This window comes from Tubulanus polymorphus, chromosome 4 (genome assembly GCF_964204645.1).
Source record: "Tubulanus polymorphus chromosome 4, tnTubPoly1.2, whole genome shotgun sequence".
Classification (NCBI taxonomy): domain Eukaryota; kingdom Metazoa; phylum Nemertea; class Palaeonemertea; order Tubulaniformes; family Tubulanidae; genus Tubulanus; species Tubulanus polymorphus.
The window spans coordinates 19685622-19705545 of NC_134028.1; the positions used below are offsets into that span (position 1 = coordinate 19685622).

A 19924-nucleotide genomic window follows, 5' to 3' on the forward strand; every position below is an offset into this window, starting at 1 on the left:
ATAATCATAAATTTGTTCATGTTTTCATGTCAAATGAAGGTTACCAGGTTATATTCTACTGTATTTGTATGTTTAAAAGAAAATAAATTTTAATTTAGGCCTACCTGTAAAATCACATCTTTTTGTTGAACAATTACATGATATAACGTTTTGGCGGCGATGACGGAAGTAATAGGCAAATATTTAAGATCACATAAATCAAAATCAAATCATTGTAATCTTTAGAAAGTATTATATTACTTTTTCTTTCATTGAAAGGAGTTTTAAGAATATTAATTATGTTTTCATCTAAAGTTCCTTTATAATTAAAAACTGTATTGAATATTTTAGGATTTTTAGCGCCGTTATTAAAAGTATCAATTAGTTCAGTAATTGAATATGTTTCATTTGATAATATTTGATTAATTACAGTAATATTTTCAATTTTATAATGTCTTGCGGACACTAAATTTGTTGCTGAAATATAATTCTTAATGTTAAACTGTGAAAATGATTTATTGGTTTCATTGATTTCGATTTTAAAGTTGGGTTCTTCTTCTTTCTTCATTTTTATAACAAAATTTTTGTTAAAACTCATTCAAATATAAATATTCAATGTTTTAAATATGAATAATTTCACTCGTTAATTACTCATTACTTTTTATATTAAAAATCAAGAATTTAACACATATAAATATAAATATTCACTGTTTTAAATATGAATTATTTCACTCGTTAATTACTCGTTACTTTTATGTTTAAAAATAAGAATCTAACATATATAAATATAAATATTCACTGTTTTAAATATGAATTATTTTACTCGTTAATTACTCGTTGTTTTTATACTGAAAATAAGAATTTAACATATATAAATATAAATATTCACTGTTTTAAAACACTCACACTTTACTCACACTTTTTATGTTTAAAAATTGATTTTAATTCTAGCAACTCGTTAATTACTCGTTACTTTTTCTCACACATTTTATGTTTGCACTTTACTCACGCTTTACTCACACTTTTTATATTGAAAATTGATTTTTTATTATTCAAAATCTATATTTGATCTTATTTTTCTAGATTATTATGCTAACACTTTACTCAATATGAATATTTTAAGAGTAATAGGGAATAAGTTGTTTCACATCAAAGGTTGAAGGTGCTCATAAAAAATGAAAAAATAAATTCGAGCTTGCGAGAATTTATTTTTTCATTTTTTATGAGCTTGACCTTTCGACCTTTGGTATGAAACAACTTATTCCCTATTACTGGCGGATTCTAATCCAATCGTTTTATTGAATCGGAATTCATTTTCTTTGTCCGTTAAAAAGTGATGTAGGTATTGACTTTGGATACTTAAGATGACTGCAATCCTTAGAATGTGCATAGCATCTTTTGAACTTACGAGACTCGTTTCTTCAATATTTTCATCTGGAACAAACATGATTTTGAGTGCAACTGAAGACACGAACCCGTATTTTAATAATGGTTATTTTGAAATAGCAGGAGACTTGAAATCCTGAGTTAAATTTTTTGAGAATTCTGTCATTATGCAAACTGAATTCAAATGAACAAATAGTGGTAATTTATATATAAACTTTCTTTATCAATGATTTTTTCAAACCTTCTACATGAAGAGGTTTTAAGATACATACCGTCACTCGAGTGTGAATCGTACATTCGGTTCATATACATTACAAATTCGCCACGAATTTTGTTGAACGCGGTTGTTGCCTCTGGGGAATGTTTTAAAACCGTTTCCTTAGAATTTGAAATCATTCTAAATTGCCTCGAATATGGGAATGAAACTTTCTAATCCTGATTGTGACAACAGTTTATAAATATCTTTACAAACGCTCGACGGTTGGATCATTGGTTTGGAGACGATGAACAAGAACCTATCCCAGAATCCGTTTCACCACATTGTTGACTTGCCCCGTTAATCATTTCCTAAAACATGGGTTCTGGTTGAATGAACACAAGCATAGATCTTGCCCTCTTGTTCCTGTTGACAATGTTGATGCATCGCAATGTCCACCCCATAAAATATACTTTATTAAGAAAACTCCTTTCTGATTCGTCATTACGTTGTTTCGTATTAATTTCGGCCATCAGCTTCGCACCTTCGTCCTCGCTTATCAAGCCATACCCTCGGTTTTCTTTTTGATGGTTTTGTATTCCAGCGGAGGTGTATTTACCGATCAACAATGATTATCACTTTTTTGCATAAACCCTATTGGCTGGTATTACGATCTCATCAAATGCTCGCGATTTACCTCTTCCACACCAGCAAAGACATGCAATAAACGTGTTTAGGGTTGATGTAAAATCACCGTCTTCCGTTTCAGCTACACATCCAGGCCCTGTCACTGTCAGACTTGCTGTTATTAGTAGCAATGCCCCAACTAAAAGATCGAGTGGACAGTTTTTTTGCCCTTGAGTAGGTTAGTAGCCTAATGTCTATTTATTAATGAATGAGACCTGTTTTTCTTGGATATTTTGCTTACTTTTTGGGGTACATACCTCATTTATGTCTTAACAGAATGCCAAAAATCGCGGACAACAACTGAATATCCGATATATTTCCAGTTCTGTACCATTTAGATGGATTGGCAAAAAGACTCCTTAAGTCCAGTTGAATGAGAGAGAAAATCCTCCATTTTGTGAAATTTCTTGAATTTTTACATTGTCACCATGCCTACGACATGAAGTTATTTTTCTTGTGGGGTCTCAACAACTAAATCAGGGTGGCGTAGGCATGGTAACAATGTTCAAATCCAAGAAATTTGACAAAATGGAGGATTTTCTCTCTCATTCAACTGGACTTAAGGAGTCTTTTTGCCAATCCATCTAATTGGTACAGAACTGGAAATATATCGGATATTCAGTTGTTGTCCGCGATTTTTGGCATTCTGTTAAGACATAAATGAGGTATGTACCCCAAAAAGTAAGCAAAATATCCAAGAAAAACAGGTCTCATCAATTAATAAATAGACATTAGATCCTTAACCATTCTAGTTCCTGTTCGTTGACAATTTCTGACCATGGTACTTTAATTTTCCATGCTTTTTTATATATTTTAGCAATATCGGAGCTGCATAGAATTGATCTCGACATCTCGGCAATTGTCTTTGATCTGACTAAACAGTTTAATCAGTTTAATTACAAATTCAATCAAGATATGTATCCATAGTAACACTAATGACAGTGGCTGAAAGAAACTATGGACGCAGTGTGCTATAACAATAGAATCTTCGGTATCACACGAATTACACTATAGGTAATGAATTCAATTCGCAAATTCTTAGTTCTAAGATTCTAAGAGACGTATTTTGTAAGCTATAGTAAAAAGTGATAAGAATTAAAAGTTATTCACATACTCTTAATGTTGAGTTGACTGGTTTACTGGCTCGATTCGTGAAGTTTACATTGATCCAAGAAGTGGCAACGTTACAGCACCCACGCCTCATTGATGCCTCGTTTGGGAGGTTTTATTCTACAAGTTCCTGTGGCTTCCGATTCACCCTGGCCGTGGATTTAAAAAATCATGTCCTTATGTGCCACAGTTTTTCAAGAAATCAATCATCATGTGCAACAGTTCACTCGGGCTCTTTCTGTTCTATTGATAAATAAATCGACTTAAAGTTACGGGTCTTGTCGTCTTATCCTTCCAACCAAGATATTCGACGTTTCTTTCAGATGTTTCCTCAATCTATGACCACAATAACGACCGAATCTTATCTATTTTTCTTCTTATCTGGTAAAAATTTATTCTAAAATCTACGATTAAAAACATACCCGGGATAGAAATCATTTTAAAAACAAACAGCATCGACTGCTGCTGCAATCTAAACATCAACTAATGCTCGCATCAAGGGTTTTCTGTCAGACGGGGAGGGTTTTGGATCGAATCCTATTTCTGAGAGAATGTACGAATCCTTCTCCGCGCGATCTTGTTGCACATCCCTCGTCTCCAGTTCGAATTTACGACCTAATTGTTGAATAATGAGCCCTTGTTTCTCTAGTAATCGTTGTAAACCTCGTAATCTATAAATCGATTTAATAAATGTTATTGCTTAATTAAGCATCAGATTTACGAGCGAGGTTTGTATGTGATATTTGTACCTGTTTTTCTGTGACGCCATTTCTTGGACAATTGATTTTAATCTATCACTATCAACCTCATCCTCTTCCTGTATGAATCGTGTGGATTTAGTTGTACCGAAAAGTTGAGCTCGACACTAGATGAAATTTAAATAAAAATCATTTAACAGCTAATGAGGGTGTACAGAAACGACTATGTTCCATCCAGACCGAGTTTCACATTGACGCAGTTCCATCCAGGCCCAGAATTCCATCACGGCTCAGTTCCGTCGCAACTACGGTTCGCGGCCCAGCTCAATGTTCAGCACTGGTTCCACAATTCGCGTAAGATTTGAATTTTCAATTAGATAGCAAGAACGGCCCAGTTGCAGAGTTGTTAGAATTAGTTCATTTACAGTAACTTGACTCTTAAGTCAGAATATTGACTAAAAACTGTTTAAAAACTGCGACTAAAAAAGGTCCAGGACCCGTATCAGTTAATCTTAATGTATTCGATACTGAGAGAGTTTGTAGTTACCCTCGAGAAACAAGACATGTCGGAGTTAGGTCTGATTGTGTGAGTTTTGAAATGTACTTTTCTCTGAAGTGAACGAGGAAATGTGGTTTCAATATCACTGATCATCTGGAACTAAAAACAGAACAAACATCTTATCATAATTTCTATCCAGTTGATTATGATCGAGGGAGGGCGGCGCGGTGGAGGATTTACCTGCATGGCTAGACGTTTAAAATATGCATTCTTCTGAATTTTATCAATGTCACCCACAGCGATACCGACCTACAAACAAATACAGAATCATTCATAACGACATTCTTAATCATTTACATCGATTTAACTTTTAATCATAAAATTTGAAATATAAAAATTCAATTTATCACGATCTATGAACGATATGATATTACAATGTATATATTCTACTATGTATAATTGAAGTAGAAATGCACGTATGTAAACTAGAACCATGCAGTTTAACAAAACCCAAATCAAATTGTCTCAAAACACAATATATATATATATATATATATATATATATATATATATATATATATATATATATATATATATATATATATATATATATATATATATATATTCTAACTAAATCAAAACTAAGGGTCCAGGGACATCATATGCCCACTTGATAAAATGCTTGCAATCTGACAATTTGAATATTCATCACCCTCTATGGTGAACAAATAAATCAATACTAATAGAACTTTTCCTCTTAACTAGGATTCTACACTTGACTGTCGTTAGAAACATATGCCTACAGATACGAATAAATATACATAATACCATTTTATTCCACTATTCAACGCCCCCGTGATCGAATAAAAAAACCAATCACTTTGGAATAGCACAATCGTAGGAAATGACACGTGCCACAATTTTGCAATTAATTGTTTTCATAGCATATCACTAAGTACCAATGTATATGGAAATTTTGTTATTCAACGCCCCCCTGGTGATTATAAACAGACACTTAATGGCTTTGGAACCAACCTCTATCGTAAATTTCACGAGCTACAAATATTAGAAAAAAACTGGGTAACCTCAATTCCATGTGAGGAGATGAATCCTATGACAGTGATAACAATTATGAAATGTCAAGATGATGAGTTAAAACCTTTCGATTTTTTCCTTCAAAAACCGTTTTCCATCTACGATTGAGGACTGATTATTCATTGCGTGCAACATTGACTGATCAGAAAACTCGATCGTCTGATCTGGTATGTCAAGATCAAAGAATAGGCCTACCCACCACGATTTCTTATTCAGAAAAATACAAATCCTTTTAGTGAGCTATTTGGTCTCAGATTTCAGGCTGAACTTTGGGAAAGGACTGCAGATGTGGATGATCGTATAAACCAAAATATGGAGACAATCCGTTGAAATTTCCGAACCGGATTCCGCCTATGGACGGATGGAAAAGTGAAATGCAACAACCCGCTGCGACTTATTGGGTCATCAATTGGCTAAAAGCATATAAGCATCGCAGCATGGTGTTAAACGGGCATTCCAAACACATTCCATTATTAAACATTCCAAATTAAGAGTTAACCGTGGGTTAAGGAATGGTGAGGTCGTTCTGGATGTAAGGTAGTTCAGGTTTTGGTGTAAAGTGGTGTAAAGTGGTTCAGATGGTTTTAGGTGTAATGGTTCAGATGGTTCTGGCGGTCGTAGTTATGAACATACCAATAGATTCATGATCATGATGGGCATCACAATAACGAATACAACTAATAGAATAAAACCATCGTGTTTGAACGGACCCAAGTCTGAGTGTACAAAACTATCCATATAATTGATTTCGCCTAGAGTCATAATCATTACAGTCACCGTGTTTTCTTCAAACGTCTCAAATACCGGCTGAAAATACACATCATTATATATTCATACACATACATTTCATCCCGGTATATCGAGCCCCCCGTGGGTTCAATTATCTCTCCGCCACCCCTCACCCCGAGTCGCTGTGGCAACACTAAAGGCATGTCCATCTATGCATGATCGTTTGGTATTATCTATAGCTCAGGCCGGGATTTGCATAATTAAGCGAAGAAATTAAGCCTGGATTATCATTAAATAATGTTGCTGCTGCTGCACCTATGCGCCAACTCCAAAACAAAAAACACAACAATCCGATAAAGTGTAAAAAATGGGCATGCAGCCATGCGCAAAAACAAGAAATCCAATTGAAATAAATCAAAAACACCAATATGAAACACTAGGAGTTATTCGATTGGTTTGATTTAAATTGGTTGGACGTGTTTTCTTGCTTTACAGAGGTCAGCACGACTAGCAGGCTGTTTATAATGTAATTACCAGCAAATTCATGATAATTATAGGCATCAATATGACAAACATTAATAATAAAATGTTTGCGTCATGTACAAATGGCCCCAAATCAACATCGACGAAATTATCGATGTAATTGATTTCACCGATTGTATTCACAGCGATACACACAACATTACTGATATAATCAGAGAATACAGCCTGAAAATATAGAATATATCAATCAGAGTGAGGGGCGGTAGAGGATGCAACACAACCCAGACACAGAGCTCCCAAGTGAGGAGGGACGGTTCGGTTTGAGATACAACCTACCAATTTTCCCATAACGATGTAAAATGCGCTTCCGAATGCACAAATAAAAAAGAACACAATAACCAACATCTGAAATACAGAGATATGAGGATATAGATGTTAAGTGACAATATATACCCCACACTGTGGGTTGGGATGTCAACCCAGTCACATTTACCTTTATCGCTGATTTAAAAACTGCCGTGAACATTATCAGATAAATTCCCAACCAATCAACCCTGTGAATAGAAAATTTAAACATTCAAATACATATAACAGCCTGTTCTATTCATAATCTATCATTATTTGCCATCAAAAAGGTATTTCAGTGCAAAATAAATTCATGCATTCATTCATCCGTAGTGTCCTTTGTGATGTAGATACTTAAAGTACCTCTCTTGAATTGTTCATCGTGAGAGTGCCGCCATAGTATATGTCCTACTTTATGTTTCATGGTTGTGTCTAAGGTTTCTATGAAATACGTTGCTCCCCTCTTGAAAAATATTAGTGCTCTCCGTATCTATTTTTCCACACTTTAAAGTTGCCCGGATTGCATTGTGATCTGAATGGCAGCATCATCGCTGATTCAAACTCATCGGCTGAGGAGCCGCTCGAGGTTTCGATTGTGTTGATGTCAATCCATTCATATGATGTTACTTCTGGTTGACAATATTCGGAGGAGAGGGAGGAAGCGAGGGGAGGAGGGGTGGTGGTTTTACCTGCGCATGTACATGATGAAATTAAACCAACTGAGGAACATAGCGATCCATCCACATCTCCACTGCATCAAACACGGTTTAGTCATTGGTGGAAATATATATCCACAAGTACTGATTAATAGCGCTAGCACCAGGTAGTTATACACATCAAGGAAATACGACATTTTCTACAAATAGAGATTATCGATAGATATTGAAACATTCTTTGGTAAAAACGTTAATTGTCGTTAATAAACGTTATTTGGAGCGATTTTTTACCTGTCTAATTAGTGAGAAAACCTCGCGTACGAAGAACGTGACTATCATCACCAGCAACAGAACATCAACAACAGCGAAAAAAGTATAATCATGATCCTGACGCATTTCCCACGTCATCTGACCATTCTGTCAAATATCACATATCAATTCTTTGATTAATAAATAGCTAAATGTCAAACTATTTGCAAGGCAAATACAAAGATTGTGTCATTCTAAAATATCGAAATCCTCATTAGAATTGAAACACCAAATCATTCATGAAAGTAGGAAAATTGGATATATCTTACCTTCATGTAAAAATCCACTAATGTGGAGTTCAACATTTCAGTTTCATTGAGGTAAATTGGACAATGATTGACTTCGTCGAATAGAGTTGTGTTTATAGGAGAACCAACGACATGAGCCGTGTAGATATTCAATAACAATACAAACATCACATAGAATAACAGATTACTGTAGAAGAGATACCGAACACATTTCACCCTGAAATTTAAGCAGAATATGGATGTTTGTACAAGTCATTCCATTCCGAACACATTATAGATATGGCTATGATAGACTTACCATTTAACTGAGAGTAGATTCTGGGAGAGAGGATGAGATAATAGATCCGTGGATTTAACCTTTACCATTGCCTGTTAATTAACAATCAGTAAACAATGAGTAAATCATAGGCAAATAATTAGTAAATGATAGGACTGAATGTTCTACATACATTCATAGCAAACCATCTTTGTTTTTGACACATCGGATCATCAGGTCCCGGATCTAAAAACGTGTAATCAAATGTCACCTGAAAAATGTGAATCTTTATAGTTTTATTCTGACGGGAGGCGGGGGCAGGTAGGTCGTGTAGACTATCTATAAATCGTAAATTAGTAGCAGGGGTGCATCCAGGAATTTTGAAAAGAAGTGCACGTGTCTGAGAAGCCAAATGTTTTGTAAGAGCAATTTTTTAATTTAGAAAACCCACGCACACCCCCGAAAGCCACCCCTGAATAGGACAGGGAGAGCATCACGGGAGGAGGAGGGTGGTGAGGTGTACAGTGAAATACCTCAAGATTTTTATCCTCATGATCATCAGTTGATGCGCGGACGCAGTGGTCCATTACTACTTTAGCTGCTTCCGGTAAACGTTCAATCAGTCTCTGCATCGGTGTATATTCATTCTTATCCCTGATACACATTGACTTTCTCCAACTACAATATATAAACAATCACATTATCAGGGGCACCAGTTAGGGGTGCAGGGTGTATTCTTGATACGCTAGACCATTTCAAAGTATTGACCATAGACTGCATGACCAGTACAAGATACAGTTTTCAAAATCAATAACAATGTGCTCTTAACTTTTATTAATTTCAGAGAAAAATAAGCTAATCATGACGAATATTCTATGACTTTTTTCAATCTAATTAGAATTGGGTTTCGCGCCCGACGTACCTCTCAACACTATCCCAATTACATTTTTAGTCAGAAACGAAAGCTGCCCTATACTTGCGATATTTCTTTCGTTTGAAAGCACAAACTAACCAAAGCTCCAGGGAAAATTCGTTCTCATTCTTTATGCTCAATAACTATCGTGTCGTGAATAAATCTATGTACAGATAGATATCTATAATAATAAGGTTTTATAAATTTCTTTCGTAAATCGTGAAATCTATAGGGCATTTTAGAATAAAATGATATTCATCTTCAAGATCATTTCCATTGCGAAATCTACAGTTCCTCTGTTGTCTCTCCACTGGAGGTCTTTGCCACCTCCCCGTTTCGATTAAGAAAATGTATGGCTACTCATTCGTATTTTAGCTAAATTCGTATCAATCAGTCTTAAATATGTTTCTTTTTAGAACATTGATTTTGATTCTCTGTAAAATGTAACTTTTTTCTGTATTCATTTAACTTCCCATGCCAGGTTTGAATGAACTTATCTTAAATTATAGAACAAGTCATAAGCTAAGTATGTACGTACAACTTTGCAGTTGATGAATGTGAAAGAAATATGCATGAGCCTCAATAAATTGGAAATACTATGTAATTTCTCAATTTGACCACCCTTGATGGACGTATGGGGAAACCAATGACCTTGATTTCCACCAGAATCGTAGAACGTGTCATAACAGACTAGGTTATTGTATACAATCTCCGAATATGAACGAGAACTGAGGAAACTAACACGGACGGGCCACTGAGTGCGTAACAATCGACTTATCCCAAAAACCCGTCTAATATATTGTTTTGGATCTTGATATAGGGATTAACAATGTTGTTTATTTGTTTGGTAGGATTTTGATTGATTTGTTCGACTATAAAGTCAACACTAACTGTTGGAAAAACGCATCATTGTTACATAATTAACTAGGGCTAGGGACACCATAAAATGTTTGAACATATGACAATTTGAAAATTCAACGCCCCTAGGGAACGTATACAGAAACGATGACCTTGAAATTTGCTACAATCATGGGACATATAAGAAGCTACAACTTTGCAATTGAATTTGATAACAAAATACGCATAGATCCCAATATGAATTGAAAAACAACAATTCAACGCCCCCTGGTTAATGTATGCAAAACAAATGACTTTTTAAATCGCCATTTCATAGGAACGCATCATGATCTACAACTTTGGTATTGATTGTGATCACAAAAAATGCTTAATTTTCAATTTGAAATGTTGTATTTGATATAATATAAGGTATCATAATTCAGCTCAGTTTCAATATTGTTGGGGAGAACAATACCGGGTAAGCCCAATTCCATGTACAGGCATATGTCCAGGCGATATGTCCCGGTAATGCTTACAATATCGAACATCAAGACTAAGTTATAACATGTCAATATTTTCCTAAAAACCAACCCATATACGAACGAGAACTGATGGAACCAAGATGACTGCTGACTATATGAAAAATCAGCGTTTCGTCTATTTGTTCGTCAGTACTTTCATGGAATGGCATAGTTTACTGTCAAAATGTGTAAGTGTAACGTCAATCAACACGTTCCCAAATGTTTTGATACTTTCTCAGTTTGTATCAAAAATATTGCCAATTTCTGGTCCTTAAGTCCTGAAAAATGATAAATTTACAGCGTAAAATCGTACAAACGTGTCAATTATACTTCTAAACGCTTTATTCGCGCACCAGTTGGCAATATTTTTGATAAAAACTGAGAAAGTATCAAAACATTTGGGAACGTGTTAATCGTGTTATTTCGGCTATACGACACAAGGGGTCGATCGATCCGGTAAGGATAGTATATTTGGTTTATTTTTGTTCCGACAGTCTATATATACATTGAGCCAATCAGATGCGTTGCTTCTCACTGTTTTTCACCAGCAACCTGTCCACCGAGGAAATTATGGGTGGTGTATAAGACCTAATAGTCAGAATATGAATTTGCAAACTATGTTCAAAATGATAAAAACCTTTTATGTTTAAGTAGCGCCAATGCAGCCTCATTGGCTAAGCTGTTTATTGCGACGTCTAGTGGCGAATGGCCGTGCGAATTCCTCAATGTGACGTCAGCATGGCGTTCTAATAGTAACCGAACTGCATCAGCGTGATTACTCGAACAGGCGTGATGTAATGAGGTGTTCTACAAAATACAAACATGTACAACATTCACTTGTGACGGATGCGATCGCAGCCCAGCTTGTGTCGACTGCGCTCCGAACTGACAACTGCAACGGCTCAGATGGTCGCGTGATAAGCATTTTGAGAATAAATTTGAATTATTTTGAATAATTAAGAAATATATTTCTATTAGAAAAGCTATTTATTTAAGATCTTTATCTTTCTTATTCTGTTTTGAATATAATGTGCGAGTGACATCATATAAAGATGGCGGCTCACACGATAATTCTACCGATTTCGTTTCTAGATCTTCGGTCACGTGACCATCTGAGCCGTTGCAGTTGCCAGTAATCGTAACCGACATAAGCAGGGAAGCAACTGGGAGGATCTCATATCCCGCTAATCGGCCGCAGTTGCTGGGGAATCGGAGCGCAGTCGACATCTGGGCTGCGATCGCAGTTGCTCTCGGTTGCGTCGGTAGGAGTCAGTAGGCGTCGCGTTGCTTTTCGACATAAGCCAGCCTAAAGAGCGCATGGCCGAGTCAGGCGCGGATCTAGGGCCATACAGTGACTACAGCACAGTGAAAAAAGGGCACCAACTTTGAAAAGGGCCAGTATTTAATGCCCAGCGAGCGAGTTTGAGTTTGAGTGCATTCATTGGTATCATGCCATTAATTTGCATTCGATTTGATTGTGCCTTTTTTAGATTTTTGGCGAAATTTGCCCTTTTTTAGCAACAATAATGTCTCTTTTAGAATAGTGCCCTTTTGAGTAAAAAATGCCTTAGATTGCCTTTTATGATTTTTGGCAATTTATTTCATTCACATTTTGCTTTAGACCTAGTACAGAAAGGCAATTATTTTTTATGGCGCACAAATTGTGTGCCCTTTTCTTTACTTTTTTCCCGAAACAAAAAATTTTCAAGGGCATTTGAAAACTGCGACTACCGCACGTGCTGCATGTGCGATAGTCTAGATCCGCGCCTGTGAGTGGATTTAGTTCTAATCAGGCAAGTGGTCATACAGCTTGTCGTGTATGCGTAATAAACAAACAGATAAGCAAACAAACAAAACGAGTGTTTTACGCATGCGGTGATCAGACCACGTGACATATGATTAACATACCTTTACTTTATCGCCATCATTTACATTAGCATGATGATCTAACAATGTGATCATAGTCGGGGTGTTGCCATAGTGAGCGGCTAATATCAATGCAGTACAGCGGCTATCATCTCTATAAAATCAATTATAGAGATTTTTGATTAATTCTAACATACTTTTCCATTGATCTAAGAAAGTTTGATACTTACTTTGATGATGTATCTGCCCCCAAAGACAGCAATACTTTAACCACGTGACGATGCCCGTTAATACTAGCCAATAAGAGCGGAGTTCGGCCATCGATGTCATCGTCGTTTAATTCCGATTTGCTAGCTTCTATTAAACTCTCAGCGCAAGCTAAATTATTCGATTCAGCCGCGATGTGCAACGGAGTTTTCTCGTCAGTATCTTTAACACTAGCGTCAGCACCAGCTTCCAGTAGAATCCGTAACAACTAAACATCGAATAAATAACATATTTTGAACAGCTCGCCCCAGGATTCGATCCCCTCAGAAAATATGGTTTAAGTCTATCATCGGGACAGTTGTCAAAGTACAGTATAGAGTTAAAATTCAACTCTTTTCAAATGTTTGAAATAAATCTTTTCCAGAAAATGTTTAATTTTGATAAGCAGAAAATAGATAAGATTATAAACAAAATTAAAGTCAAACGAATTCCGTTCGTTTTTTTGTCGCCGTAAATACCGTTACAATAATGTTTATGTACTTTGATAGCTATAGGTCCCGTGCGAGTAGATGTGCAGTATGTTATCGATATTGGCGTTTCGAAACAACAATTACAATTGCGAATTTTGGGGATTATTCTATAATTAGATATGCTCATATTTTGTTTTTGATAATTGTTTTTTCGTGGATGGGGAGCATCTCAAAATCTCAATAGATCTGTCAATTAGAATAACAGTCTTAATAGGTTTTAATAGTTCGGCAGTCGTGATGAATCCACCCAACCTCCTTCCGCGAGTTATTCTAATTGAAGTAGCTATCGAAATTTTGAGATGCTCCCTTAGTACACCATCAATATATCGGGGGCTAGACTGGTTGCCATCAACCTGCTGTCTGTTCACACCCTTAGACGTTCGATAGACATTCACCGTTTTCCCAAAAAGCCGTTCGTCCAGGCGTCGCCACCCCCTGTGGCAGTACCCCAGACATTTGTCATCGGTAATGAATTAGGGTGTCATGTCTGAACCATCAATAGACAAACATTCGACATTTGTGAAAAAATGTGTTTAGGCTTCGACATTGAAAAGGTAATCGCCCGAAGGGGTGCGTACAGTCAGCAGTTTGACTGCTGCATTAAAGGAGCGGACAGTGGGATACTGATAAAACACGTACCGAATTATTGCCCACATACGCGGCGTAGTGTAAAACAGTTTGATCGTTCCTATCTTTTCTGTCTAAAATCGATTTACCATTCTTCTGCAAAATGCATAAATACACTGCATCGGTTAGAGAAACATTCCCCGCCGCCCGACCCCCTCAAATACCACCAGGCTCCATAAACTTACGGCTAATATAGACATGACAGTCATACTATGTTCACCTTCTACAGCCCAGTGAAGACATGTTTTTAAAGATGTATCTAATGAATTGATTTGCGCTCCGTTATCCAATAGAAACTCAACAGCTTCCGTCTGACCTTTCCAACATGCCACGTGCAACGGACCTAGATTATTGATGTCTTTAGCATTGATATCCGCTCCCTACAACGAACAATGGATAATTAACATCACACTCCCTGCAAAACGCATTAATAGCACCCAATTATTCATGCGCTGTACAAGTAAATTCCTTCATGATTCATAATTATCCCACCTGTCCAGACAGCACGTGGGTACACCACAGATGTGGTTCAACCTAGGAGAGATAATTGCGTGTACGTTCAACCAGGGAGAGAGGTGGTTGAACCCCAACTGACGGAAGAAAACAGTCTCGTGGATCTCGACATAACTACGTAGCCTGTGTTCAATACAATTATTCAGCTGAACTATTGTGGTTATGAAGTGTAGAGCCCGGACTGATTGCCATTTGATCTTCTTTTGGTATACCCTTGGTTGGTGTTTGATAAACAACTGACAAGACGCCTGATTTCGTGAATTACCTGATCCATGAGTATTTTAATGATATCCACACGATCATACATAGCCGCTTTATGAAGAGGAGTCATTTGTTCGCAATCACGAGGGTCTATTTCCGCTTTCCAATCCAGGAGCAACTGAACTAACTCAGAGAATCCGTTCACTGCTGCGATATGTAACGGGCTCATTAGATTCGCCTGTGAAAAATTAATTAACATAGACATGAATGACGATTTGTCTTATTAAGCTCACGATACATTTATCGCTGTTTTTTAACCTTGGGTATCATTTGTTGGGTTGAAATCCCTTTTATCGTTTTTATATTCCAGTTGTATTTATTCCACAGCAAGCAAGTCGAAGTTATGGTGGTGGTGGTGGGGATAGGAAGTGGGGTTGATAGAAGTAAAGTGTTTCCCTGCCTCAAATTCTCAGTAGGGGGGATGTTAACCCAGCGATGTTTTGAATCTTCTTATTTACGGATTTTTTGTAGTTGTAAAGATGAGACATGGGGGGGGGGGTGTATGTAGAGCGGGGGATTGTGCAGCTACTGTAGTAAAAATGTAAAAACGATCTTGTTAGGAATAAATCATTGCCCTTTGATATAAAAGTAGTTATATATGCATGAGCCGTAGAGAGTGCGCAAAACTAACTCTGTTGAGGGGCTTAGGAGATGCCAGCTGTCAGGTTAAAAACGGAAGCATTTACAAACTTACCGTGGTTTCATTTAAAGTAGTTAATTCCAAATCACTTCCCTATAGAATACATTCGTAAATACATGCAATAACTATACAACTGATACACATAAAGCATTAATGAAATACAGCTCCAGAAAACTACAAGCTAAGAATGAAATAAAACACAAATAATTTGAGTGAAATCAATGAGAATATTTCATGCGTACCTTTCTAACATTAACATCGGCACCTTCATTCAGTAGTAGCCTACCACACTACAAAATGTAATGTCAAAATAGAATCAGCAGAATGTAGGGACGAACTTGTTCGAAATCATCGGAATGGAACATCAGCGAGATTCAATAAAAAAACAGCAACAAAACTAAGGTCAAACTGATGTTGAAATTTGCACATTACATTGCATACTGACCTCTAAATTTCCGTTTTGTACAGCGTAATGTAAACTAGTATTGCCTTCATTGTCTTTTTTACCGATATAAAAACATTTATTCTCCGGTTTATAATCTTTCGAATCAGTTACTGAAACATAATTAAAAATCTTCAAAAATGAATCCTTGGAAAACTATGACATTTTTCTCTATATCAACGTTGTGCTTATTTGTTCATAATTACATTTCGCATATATGAATAAATGCGCTTTTCGATAGGGCCCCTATGTGTTCTAGTAAGATGGTGATGTCTCTAGCATGGACGAAAATATGCGCCTCCTTGAAGGAACGGCACGATCCGGAACAAAAGCTTATTCAAACAGGCTGCTGTTTCAAAAGACTTGAATTGCAAATATATATCGTTGGAATCGAATCGACAGTGTGTAGATGGATGAAAATAGCTTATTCAAGTTCATTTAAAGCAAAAAACATTTGAGACTGCGTTTATAGTATTTAGTGGTTTTATAGTTTTATTATGTGGGCCGGGAGTTTGTACCTGCATCGATCAATAATCTCATTACTTCTGGATGACCTTCACCTGATGCTAACATCAATGGCGTCATATCATTGATATCTTTAGCCAACGGATTAGCGCCTTTATCCAACTATAAATGAAGTGTGAATCAATTAGATTGAATCATGAACTCTAAAACTGATTCCTATTTAGAGTCCATGAGTGAATCAAATAGCAGTAATGCTTCACGAGCTCATCAATGATTGACCTACCAGGATCTTACAGGTCTCTGGACTACCATGCAGTGCCACCTCGTGGAGGGGCGTACTGTCATCATCGTCGGTAACATTAGCGTTGGTTATACCCTGATCTTTGGATTCCAATAAAATCTAGCAAATTAGAAAATCAATAATTACGAACTATCTCAAATGACAGAGTCACTGCCTGAGACTTTTTATACAATACCTGAACCATTCGCTGAAAACCTCTCCTAGCTGCCACGTGAAAAGCAGTTTTACCTTTAGCATCAACTGCCATCACATTAGCCTTGAATTTCAATAAAATTTGCGCCACTTCACGGCAATCATATTTACTAGCTAACATCAACGGGGTCGAATTCTCATTACCGCGAACATCCGGGTCTGCGTGTGACGTCACAGAGAGAAAGTAATTAACATATCACAAACAAATCATCATTAATTTACTTAAGTAAAGTATTCATAATCTACTGTGTATTCAAAATATATCAAACTTAGTACAGGCTATTTTATGTATAATCGAAATAATTGGAATACCCTTTACCGAAAATGAGATATGAAAGTAATCAATTCCTATATAACTTACTGGCTCCATTCTCGAGTAGGTATTCCACAACTTTAACTCGATTGTATCTGGCTGCATGATGTAGAGCTGATAATCCAGATTGTGGTTCGATTGAATCTATTGCTGCTGGATTCTCTTTTATATGTGATTTTAGTACATCTAATAATCCTTCACGAGCCGCCTGCAAATAATCAATTCCACCGCGCAGAGTTAGATACTTCAATGTAAATAATCAACGAAATGTTTACTATTTCATTTGATGTTTTATACACTTTCGACGTATGCTAACATCTGAAGAAAGTGCATTTTTTCTCCATTCCATTTTCTGCTAACTGTTTCTTCACATACATACGTATAAACTATAATCGTCTAGTTTATATGTCCATGAACTAGATTATAGTTTATGTCCACGCTTATAGGTTGACCTGTGTTTTACAGGACAATGTGTCTTATACTACATACACACATGTGCATATATTATATCTATCAAACCAAAGAATACACACAAACCCATATTGACCCTCTCAAATCATATTTTCGTTATATCATCTAGATAAAAAGTCCACCGACAGACAAGATGAAGTACGTAGTAGTAGAATAGCCACACTCGACGTGGAGGGCGCACGATATAATGAAACCCACTATTTACTGATCAAAAGTATAAAAAACGATGATTTATTGAAACAAAAAATATACTAAAACACACGACCGCTAAATAACCCGGAAAATGATGAATAATGAAATATCGAGTTCTCGACTTTGACAACGAAGCTACACTTCGAATCAATCAAGTCGATTCATTCTTTATCAAACTATTTGAGCCAATGTAGGCCTAACTAGCTGACTCCATCCACTTTGAATAACTACTTATGTCCTGATCATTCGAGTCGGATGGAAACAGTGGCATTATGTATAAAAACCGTATTCAGGATATTTCTTAAAAATTCCAACTGCAATTAATTCAGTAAATGAATAAACTTACTTTGATAAATGTATGTTTAAAACGATCTGCCTCTGAAAGATCTCCGAACATAATGACATTTTTACTGTACATCTCATATGGAATTGCGACCCGAATTCGAGACACTAGACTATATCTGCTAAACGTCCAGCACTCTGGGATCTGATCTGATGTTCTGGTAACGCGTCGAGCCCCCTTCCAGCAGTCTCTGAGACTCTTTACTCACGTTACTGCAGTGTTTGTTTTATGAAGGTATCATTAGTAGCAATACTTTCCTCACAACTCACCCTCCTTCCTCGAGTAGCAGCTGGGTAGAATTTTCTCTGAATTTCTCTCCCCCTCCATCTCTCCCTTTCTCCCACTAATTTATTGCCTCGTGAACCGCGTTTGAACTACATGTATTTATATATTTGTAATATGGCGCGATGATCCGCAGTACGATCGATTTTACTACTTGAAACTAAACCTGAATCCGTGGTGAAACTATCAGAGGAAATTTATTAATAGTTTCACCACAAGTTTAGGCGAAATGAAAGGTCACAAGGACTTTATGGGCATTGAAGAACATATTCGTGGTCTAGTGATTTCAGTAAATCAAATATTAAACTTATTGAACTAACAGGTGAATTTCGAAAAAATTCATTCAAATTTTATTGCAGGCCTAATATGTATTTGTTCTCAAATATTCACTAGAAACTGTAATGAATTGATCCGAGGTTTTAGTACGTACGCGTCTTGACGGGTTCATTGGGTATAAAATTTTGACCTGGAATTTAAAAGCTGTAAGGATCGGTAATAATGATACACCTGGGATAATATTCATAAACCTACTTTCAACGAATAACCGCTATGTAGGAAATGGACTCTAATGATTGAATATCAGAATCACGGTTTTTAAACAATGAAATAACTTCACATATATCCATATATCTATTTCTTCATAAACACTTACAATCAATTCGATTCTATTCATTCACACAGCATTGCTAAGACTTTGCACAAACAAATCATATCTTCCCAACAATCATTTGTAAGGCGTTCCATCAGCAGCATGGCTCAAACATTTGTAAACTAATTAATTAATTTATTAATGCTGATTATAATTGAATTTATTATATATTGCCTGAAGCCTGATTTCTGCGTAAAATGCATTCTGATTTGGATACTTACATGTGGATACTTCTATGTGGATACTTACATCATAGGCTCGTATATCATATGTGACGTCATAGTGTATAGGTCCTGCGTTATCCTCTGATACTTTATATCTTTTAACATTGTTCGAAACTCGAAATATGTATTTAGCTTGTCTCCAACAGCGATTATCTAAGTCTGATAAATCGTAAGCCATTTTTAGAAATATTTCTGATGTACATATGATCAGAACTGTTTTTAGCTCAGTCAGTAGGTCTCGCAGTTGTTAAAGATTAGTACTAGCCTTATTACTGTACTATTTGTAAAACCCAGGGGTACATCAAACATGTACAATACATGTATAAATTGAAATGTGGCAACCGCCGGTGTATTGTGAAATTCTGTCGAAAGTTCTCTCAAGCGAAATAAATACATTGGAATATATGTATATATCACCTGTTACCTAACTGTTACCTAACTGTAAGTCAATAATAGACC

The 19924-nt window shown here is 36.3% G+C and overlaps 1 protein-coding gene across 1 annotated transcript; it reads right to left on the reverse strand.

The window, feature by feature from the left end:
- Nucleotides 1-3751: 3751 nt before the first annotated feature.
- Nucleotides 3752-19643, reverse strand: LOC141904378 (uncharacterized). The gene is made up of 26 exons (XM_074792962.1): nucleotides 19491-19643; nucleotides 17353-17512; nucleotides 16975-17150; nucleotides 16782-16898; nucleotides 16552-16660; nucleotides 16037-16146; nucleotides 15834-15881; nucleotides 14956-15129; nucleotides 14363-14557; nucleotides 14190-14273; nucleotides 13044-13288; nucleotides 12856-12967; nucleotides 11585-11754; nucleotides 9210-9354; nucleotides 8870-8947; nucleotides 8719-8789; nucleotides 8442-8637; nucleotides 8155-8280; nucleotides 7897-8063; nucleotides 7356-7416; nucleotides 7199-7267; nucleotides 6284-6457; nucleotides 4796-4864; nucleotides 4604-4714; nucleotides 4108-4223; nucleotides 3752-4029 (listed from the first exon to the last, which is right to left on the reverse strand). Exons 1-26 carry the CDS (start codon nucleotides 19641-19643, stop codon nucleotides 3831-3833), a joined length of 3435 nt encoding a protein of 1144 aa, XP_074649063.1. The 3' UTR covers nucleotides 3752-3830.
- Nucleotides 19644-19924: the final 281 nt, after the last annotated feature.

Coding starts and splice junctions, on each gene's coding strand:
- LOC141904378 (XM_074792962.1), bottom strand. CDS start 19,643: ATGGCTTACGATTTATCAGACTTAGATAATCGCTGTTGGAGACAAGCT. Junction 11,755..12,855: donor ATGATGGCGATAAAGTAAAG/GTATGTTAATCA, acceptor TGTATTTTGTAG/AACACCTCATTACATCACGC. Junction 8,948..9,209: donor ATGAGGATAAAAATCTTGAG/GTATTTCACTGT, acceptor CACATTTTTCAG/GTGACATTTGATTACACGTT.